This window comes from Colobus angolensis, unplaced genomic scaffold, assembly GCF_000951035.1.
Source record: "Colobus angolensis palliatus isolate OR3802 unplaced genomic scaffold, Cang.pa_1.0 Scaffold63, whole genome shotgun sequence".
Classification (NCBI taxonomy): domain Eukaryota; kingdom Metazoa; phylum Chordata; class Mammalia; order Primates; family Cercopithecidae; genus Colobus; species Colobus angolensis.
In genome coordinates this window covers 6,514,704-6,523,967 of record NW_012119932.1, presented here as the reverse complement: position 1 = coordinate 6,523,967, position 9,264 = coordinate 6,514,704, and the positions used below count along the sequence as shown (strand labels likewise).

Below are 9,264 nucleotides of genomic sequence, written 5' to 3'. Positions count from 1 at the left end.
CCTTCCTTCCTTCCTTCCTTCCTTCCTTCCTTCCTTCCTTCCTTCCTTCCAGGACAATATAGACACAGAGATGCCCGTGGAAGGAAGGGACCTGGGTGTTCTTCACTCATAGCCGTGATAATGGCTAAAAGCACCAAGGTCAAGTTAAAAAACTTTTTTTTTCTTTTTTACTTTTAAAGTTTTGCCTCAAAGTACATTTCTATACTTCAATATCCTTTCAGGACTTACAATTGGATATTCAAAATATTTGAAATAAAGTGTCTATTTAAAGTTGTCAGCTATCTCAAGAGATATTACTAATAGCACCAAATAATTACTGAAAATTAATTCTTCTATGCAGTTGTAATTTTTAAATATATCAGATATTTATTGCTGGGAGATAAGATTTGCTCTTTTCGTTCTATGATTTTCATTTTCAACACAACTTTTTTGGGCAATAATATTTTTTTTAACCAAACGGAAAAATCTAACAGAGTGAAGAAAAAGTCTTAGCAGCTCTTTTATTTTCTTTTTTAAAAAAGAGAATACACAATGTCAGTTAAAACAAAAATATGAATTCTCACTGGTGACTATTAAACTATGTTTCGGTTTTTATTTCATGTCAACCATTTATAGTAAACACTGACAGAGTGTTTACTATACAGCACTGAAGTTTCTTCCCAGTGTGCTTCAAGGGGCTTCGAAATCTTAGCCCAGGGCCCTTTGAGCTTCTTGCCGCCTCCTGGAAGAAACACAGCAAAGACAGAAATACAAGCGTTGTGAACTCAAGGAGAAAATTCCCATTAGTGTTAAAGGAACTCCTTCAATGTGGAAAAGTATATTTCTAAGTATGGAAAAACATTTTCAGTTCTTTTGTACGTGGTCCTAACTTATTTAATGTGTTTTTTTCTCTCTCAGCATTTGTCAAATGTATTTGAAGTACATTCAATCCACTTGGGCTGCATTTTGAAAGTGGCTTATGGAAATTTAAGCAGACAGTATCTATTAACATTAATAAAATTCCAAAGGCAAAATTTTCCCACACTGCGTTAGCTCAATTATTGACCTTAGTATGAGGTCATATTTTACTAAATATTTAGAGACTACTCAATCCCTTAAAACAATTCCAAATACTATTTTAATAACAGAATTTGATTAACCACATAAAATTGAAATCATACAATCACCAGATTTGAAGGCCAGATGCAAAAACATTTTTGTGAAAACTCCCACCAGAATTGATACGTATGTTTTTCTCATTGCATTTCTTCTTTTTACAATGGGTGTTTAGGCACAGCACTTGTGGTCCAGTGGGACCACGTACATCTCCAGGATAATTACAACCTGGGAAGCTTCACGTTCCAGGCAACCCTGCTCATGGATGGACGCATCATCTTCGGATACAAAGAAGTAAGTGATGTATTGATAATTTCTTTCCCTTCCCCTTGTTCTTGACTGCTGCCTTTCCTCCAAGTGTCAAGAAGGGGACATTTTACAGTCATGATCCTCGAATCATTTTCTTGCCTCTTGGTTTCTTTTGCTTAATAAAAAATGTTTTGGTTACTTTTAATCTTCTGGATGCATTGATTGTTAGCTCTTTTGTTTTGTTTTCTGATATTGTTGGCATCAGGACCCATCAATTTCATAAAATTATTGAGTAATTATGTTGAGTAATTACTGAGTAGAGTGAAATGCATCTAAGAAAAATACACCCAATTTGGAGGAATTTCTCATCTAAATCTAAATGTTTGTATTTATGTATTTTGTTAGTTTTTTTTTCACCTTGTTGATTTCTGTGTTATATTTTGGTTCTAATTTCAAAAGCATTTATAGACACGAAAACTTATGTGGCTCAATGACCCAGTACTGAGATAGTTCCAAGAGAGCTGAGCTTATAATCCCTTTGACTAATGTTTATTGAAACTGGATAGGAAAGATAAATTAGAGATCTAAGTGACAGAAAGAACAAGGGAATTTAAACTTATGGTTTGTTTCATTTTAACAAACTGACAAAGTAAAGAATGAAAATTTACTAAATTGTAGCCTTAAATTTGCAGAATATTTAGGCTGGAATAACTGTGTGATTTCCAACTCTTTTGACAAAGTAATTAAGACCTGTTGGACTAAGAATATTAAAAATAAAGTTCCAGGAACTACAAATGTAATGTTTTAGATAGTCTCTAATTATGAGAGAAACCTGAACAGTGAGAATTAATAATGAGCATTATTAACCCATAGGTTAATGGATATTTATAATAATACAGACTCGATATCATATGTTCAACTGAGGGATTACTTTTTCCTTGAGAAATGAATCCCAGATTATAAAAGGGATATTGAGGATCAAGAAAGAATTCCCTTTGGTCAAATCTTCTGAAATTCATCTATTCCGTGAAGTGCAGCATAATCTAATTACAATCTCATGGGCCACCTCTAAAAATTCCATAACCATGTTAAATATTTCTATTGCTTTAAAAACTTTTTAATGAAATTTTTCATTTACTTGGGGCAATTGAGTAAATAGGATATAATTATAGACTATGTCCTACTTGGTGTTTCTTTGTCCAAGTGTATGGTTTTTTTTTCTTTTTTCAATTTTTATTTCAGGTTCAGGAGTACATGTGTAGGTTTGTTATATAGGGAAACACATGTCATGGAGGTTTTGTTGTATAGATTATTTTCTCACCCAGGTACTAAGCCTGGGACTCAATAGTTATTTTTCTTTCTTTTTTTTGAGATGGAGTTTCACTCTTGTTGCCTGGGTTGGAGTGCAATGGCCGGATCTTGGCTTACCACAACCTCCGCCTCCTGGGTACAAGAGCTTCTCCTGCCTCAGCCTTCCTTGTAGCTGGGATTACAGGCATGCACCACCATGCCCAGCTAATTTTTGTATTTTTAGTAGAGACGGAGTTTCTCCATGTTGGTCAGGCTGGTCTTGAACTCCCTACCTCAGGTTATCCTCCCGCCTTGGCCTCCCAAAGTGCTGAGATTACAGGCGTGAGCCACCGCACCCAGCCGATAGTTACTTTTTCTGATCTGCCTCCTCCCACCTTCCACTGTCAAGTAGACCCCAGTGTCTGTTGTTCTCTTCTTTGTGCCCATGCGTTCTCATCATTTAGCTCCCACTTATAAGTGAGAACCTGTGGTATTTGGTTTTCCATTCCTGCAATAGTTTGCTAAGGATAATGGCCTCCAGCTCCATCCAGGTCCCTGCAGAAGACATGATCTCATTTCTTTTATGGCCTCATAGTATTCCATGGTGTATGTGTACCTGATTTTTTTATCCAGTCTATCATTGGTGGCCGTTTAGGCTGATTCCATGTCCTTGCTCTTATAAATAGTACTGCAGTTAACATACACATGCATGTGTCTTTGTGGCAGAATGATTTATTTATTTTTTTAATTAATAGACTTTATTTTTTAAGAGTAGTTTTAGATTCACAGCAAAATGATGCAGAAAATACAGAGAGTTTGAACATCCTCTTCTTCCCCTGCTGAACATCCTCCCCCATCATCAATGTACCCCACCAGAGTGGCACATTTGTTGCAATAGATGAACCTACATTGACATTGACGCATCAATGTCACTCAAAGTTCTTAGATTACATTAGAGTTCCCTCTTGATGCTGAACTTTCTAAGGGTTTTAAGGATGTATAATGTCATGCATCCATCATTATAGTGTCATACAGAATCCTTCCTGCCCTAAAAATTCTCTTTGCTCTACCCAGTTTTTTGTTTCAATAGGTTTTGGAGAAACAGGTGGTGTTCGGTTACGTGGATTTATATTCCTTTGGTTATATACCCAGTAATGGGATTGCTGGCCTGAATGTAGTTTTACTGGTAAGGTTGTGGAGTAAAGGGAATGCTTATACACCACTGTTGGGAGTGTATATTAGTTCAGCCATTGGGGAAAGCAGTTCAGCTATTGGGGATTCCTCAAAGAGCTAAAATCAGGGCCATGTTTTTATATCAGAGCCCATCATATTTTTATGTCACACTCCCTGGACGCTGAGAGAATAATTCTCAACAGGACTTATTCATTTCTAGTTTTCATTGCAATCTAGTATGTTGCTGGAACTGCACAGTGATGTTTTGAAATGTTCGTTTTCAACGGTTTCAACCAACACTAGTCAAGTTTCTGGAAAGATGCAAGGTCAGTAAGCGTGAAGACTTAGGTCTCACCAACTGGAGGCTCTGTCAAAACAGAGGTGTGTGTTCTTATTGTGGTTTCGCTTGCTAGTCTTTATTATCGAAATTGTCATCTTTCTTTACACTGTTCTCAAAGGGTATCTCACATTGCAGAGTAACAGTTGATTCTTCCTATTCTCTGGTCTAGGTTGGTATTTTTAAAGGTCTTTCCTTCATTTTAATCAAAGAAAAAAGTTCCATTATGGTTTTCCTGTTTTGTTATGGGGAATTTCAAGATGACAGGCAAATTTAATGCTTTCTTGATATTCCCAGGCTCTTGTCGTGAAGAATGTCTTCCCTCTGCACTTGGAGTTCAAAGAAGTCGTTTTTACTTTATTATTCACTTTACTTTAATTTGCCTTTCTGTTCTTTCTTTGTTCTAGATAGAAAGCAGTTTCTACTTTTCTAGTCTACCACTTTTTTTCTTTTTTCTTCCCAATAATTGTTATATATTTATTTTGCTAAGGCAAATAATCATTATGCTAAGGCAAATTATTATTTGTAAAATGTGTCATAAGAGAGTCCCCTTGCATTTGGGGTGACAGCTAGAAGCTCCTGGTACTGCTAGAAAAATATTCCTAATCACATGATAGCATAAAATAGTAGTTTGCATAATGTATTACCATTTACAAAGTACTTTCATATGCATTCTAGCATTTAATTCCTCAACAATTTCCTATAGCTTTAATATCCTAGGCATTTTACAATAGCAGCGGTACATTGAAGCTGTTCAATAAATGTTTATGACTTAATTATGGAAATAGATCATATATGATTATCTTCATTTTATAGCTGAGCAAGCTAAATCAGAGAGATTAAATGACATACTTGAAGTCACAGAGCTAGTTAAGGATAAATCCAGAATTTAATTTGATGATCCCAAGACATCTCAACCATTTTCCCTGCCTAAAGAGATTATGTAAAACAATTCACAAATCTATGTCTCATTTGTTTTTCCAGTAAGTATTTCTTAATATTGGCTGTTTAAGAATCTTGCTTGTTCGACTTTGGCATATCACACAATTACAAGTATAGATAGGAGAGGTATTCCTACTTCATTTGGAGAGCTGACCAAATTCTAAGAACATATAATTACAAGGAGTAAAATGTTCTGTTCCTGTCCAAGCTAAACTTACTGAACTATAGATAGGGAAGTAAGTGTAATTCTTTCTGTAATAAGTTTCTTCTAATAGGCTAACACCAGCTTTGTTTTGTTTCATTATGTTTTACGTGAATGAGAAGAAAAATTCTGATTTACACAAAACCCACCACCAATTTGGGACTTGTTTTAAAATTGTAAATTTAAATTACAATTAAATTTTACTTTAAAATTAGTAATGGATTGAAAGAATTCAGTTAGGTAAATTTCATTTTCAATGCCCTCATTCAATTTATCTCAGTATTTAAATGTGCCAACCATGCTAAGCACGTACATGACCTCCAATCCTTTCATGCTGCAAATATTGCCTTTTCTTCAATAGCATAATATTTTTTTGCAGTGCAAACTAAATGATGAATGATCAATAAATAAGAAAATGCATTTACAGTTGTAACAATCTTGCTTAGAGTGGGATTGAAATAGGGAAGTATGACTGCTGCTTAAAATAAGAATGAATACAGATTTGCTCATAATATTCAATGTTTCTTCACCAATATCCTGTTGTTTTCTAGAATCATATTGGAGAGAAGACTTGTGGAGGCATGGATTCCCTTAAATAATTAAGTTATTTTTCCTGAGGTTGTAGCTCCTGTGTTGTTTAACTAAAGATTCGAAATTCTGGTTTAAACTAAGGGCCCTTATTGTTACACAGCTGTATATTTTAATTAACTTCAAAGATAGAGTTTGCTTAGAATTCAGTCAAAATACAAAAAGAATATTTTTTAAAGTTCTTTTTCTCAAATTACCAACTATTCATTATAGTGCATTTTTCAATTTTAGAGTATCCAGATTTTTAGATAGCTTTAATTACCTATGAAATTAACTATATCATCTATTTCCTTGACTATATTAATAACAATTATTTTAAATGTTGTGACTAATAACTCCAGTATCTACATGTCTTATGGGTCTGTCTCTATCACTTGTTTTCTTTCTATTTCCTGTAGATTTTTATTCATTGGTCATGTTTGTTTGCATGCTTTTTTAAACAAAAAATTTTGTAAACAAAATTTTGGACATGGTTTACAAAGTACCGGAGTACTTTGAGGATGTAGATAATGTTTTCTTCCTGCAAGTCAGTTTACTTTATTTTTTTGGCAGTTAGTGCAGGACAGATTACCTTAACACTGTGCAGCTAAGCCCTTTCAAAGTTGAGCATCAGTCCTTATGAGACCAGAATATTTCTTGTAAGCCCTTACTCTTCTAATCCTTCAGGGATCTCCACTAAAGATCTGGATTTTTACTATGGACGTTTTCCTTAGTGCCCCTGAATGCACGTATTTTTCTTCAGCTCCATGAGACAGCCCAAAGGCTGTGGAAAGGCAAATCATTCTTACCTGTGATCACAAGTGGCTGTGATATGATTGATATAATATGATGTGCTAAGCTGTGGAATCAAAATGACTAGCCAGGAAAGACAGTCAAGGATGTCAGAATGTATTGACATCCTTTCAATACATGACCGTTCAGTCATGTATTGAAAAGAAAGTGTGTAGGGTAATTACTTAAACTCTCTGGGCTAAGTCAGTGAGACCTTCTCACTCTCTATCACTTGCTTGTAAATTGGCAAATGCTTTGATGAGAAAAGTGGTGTTGGGTTTATGTCTGCGTTTTCCGTTCTTTGGAATTTTGGCTTTTCAAGACCTTGCTCTTTGATAACTACCTGAAGTTTTCAACGGAAGCTTTCCATATTTTATTTACATTTCCTGCTTGATTCAAGTAGTAGAAATGATCTTAATCTTGTATGCCATAACCAGCAGTGAAAGTCACATTCACATTTAATAGTAACCTCCAAAGTTGATAAAATCTGGCATTTCTTGAGCTCTTCATATATGCCAGCCACTGACCTAAGCATTTAAAATAAATTATGTATAATTCTCACAAAAACCATGAGTAGCTACCTTAGTCATTTACAGAAAAGGAAACTGAAACACCCAGAGACATTAAGTAACTTTTCTAAAGATATGGAATAACGATTTATCCAAAGAAATACGACTCTAAAGCCCAAAGGCCTAGCTACTGTACCAGAATGCCCTCTTACAAACTTCCTTTTCAATAAGTGACTGAATCAATTCATTCATTTTGATATCCTTGACAGTCTTTCTCAGCCAGTCATTATCATACCATAGCCTAACATATCATATCATAGCCTATCATGGCTACTTGGGAGCAAAGGGAAGGTTTGCCTATCCACAGCATTATATTATTAATCTATACTTTTTTTAAATGAAAGAACCTGTACATAGGCCGAAAAATGGATCCTTTCTTAAATACATGGAATTTGGCAACCAAACCCTCATTTTCCTATTCTGTTAGCAATTAGCTATAACCCTAAATCTCGGCGTCTTCATATTAAGTTGCCATTAAAGAGTGATGACTTTTTGCCTGATTACAGTAGATAATGGCTCTAATATTTCTGGTCTATTGATAATGTAACAAGGAAACTAACAATTCTCAAAAAGGTATTGTATTCCAGTGACCGGGTGTGGTGGCTCACGCCTGTGATCCCAGCACTTTGGGAGGCCGGATCACTTGAGGTCAGGAGTTGGAGACAGGCCTGGCCAACATGGTGAAACCCTGTCTCTACTAAAAATACAAAAATTAGCTGGGCGTGGTGGTGCATGCCTGTAATCCTAGCTACTGAGGAGGCTGAGGCAAGAGAATCGCTTGAACCCTGGAGGCAGAAGTTTCAGTGAGCAGAGATCATGCCACTGCACTCCAGCCTGGGTGACAGAAGGAGACTCTGTCTCAAAAAAAAAAAAAAATTTTTCAAAAATGCTGGAGATTTGAAATAAGGGTCTTTACAGTCCTTGATGCTGTCTATCCTAGAATACTCTTACTTTGTAAAGTTGCAGTTTCTCTGACTTGTTTTATCTCTATTCTCATTATATACTTGGCATTTGTAATCACTCTGGACACAAACTGTGGATGGATGTGACTCTTTTTGTGCCAGTTGCAAACTCGGGTCCTTTTTTTTTTTCATTAGCTTATGTAAGGGATATAGACAGTCTCCAGATTAGGAAACTGGTAATTTAAATAAAAATGTCATATAATCCTACTAGATGGCAATAGGAGAAAATCACAGAAGAGGCAGGCTTAGCCCGGGAGTCAGCCTGTTCTGTCCATTTTCTTGGTTGAATATTTTACCATCTCCTTCAGCAGCAAATTTTAGAGGAGGTCAATATAGAGGAATTTTACTGTTTATTAAGTAAAATCACTTTTTAATCTACTCTACCATATAAGTATTTAAACCTAATGTTCCTTGGTGTCACATTTGCTTCTTCTATGGAAGAATGCATAGTTAATAAATCACCATTGCCAATTAGTTGTAGGTTTCAATGGCGCAGGGCTCTTAATGCATTTTTTAAAAATTCTTTGAAGATTATTTCTCTTATTTAAGCTGTAATGACCCTTCACTCATGGTTAGCAGCCTGAAAGCATTAAAAGATGAACATTGGCTGAACTTGTAGAATTTATAGAAAAAAGGTAATTCAAGAAAGTTAGAGAAGGCCAAAAAGAACGCAACAGTGAGACCACCACCATTTAGATATGAGGTAATTTCCTTCTGTAACTGTTGCTACGTCTGTGAGAATACTTGATGGGTGAATACAGTATATACATCCAAGACATTTGATAAATGTGTGAGCAGAAAAGAATAATATATATGTACATATATATCTAATACAAGGATAAGAAAACCAAGCAGAATAAAATGCTGATTTAAAACTCTCAAGAAATAATTCTAAGGAAAATGTAGAGACAGATATTTTATATCATAGGACTTCCCTGTATTTTAAACAACTAAAGTATTAAAATTTTATCTACACAGTTTTATTTGAGATCTAATCCATTTGCATTCGTAGAGATATTTTACTTTTTAGCTATCTCACATACAGAAGTGCCTGACATTTTAATTTTTTGTTTACTTTTCCTAGTG

The 9,264-nt window shown here is 35.1% G+C and overlaps 1 protein-coding gene across 2 annotated transcripts in view; it reads left to right on the top strand.

Moving 5' to 3' along the window:
• Window positions 1-9,264, top strand: part of PLXDC2 (plexin domain containing 2) — a 453,731-nt gene that overhangs the window by 326,051 nt on the left and 118,416 nt on the right. For both annotated transcript variants that reach the window (XM_011963864.1, XM_011963863.1), the window contains one exon: window positions 1,271-1,389. In XM_011963864.1, the coding sequence (XP_011819254.1) occupies window positions 1,271-1,389 (119 nt within the window). The remainder of the gene's footprint in view (window positions 1-1,270; window positions 1,390-9,264) is intronic.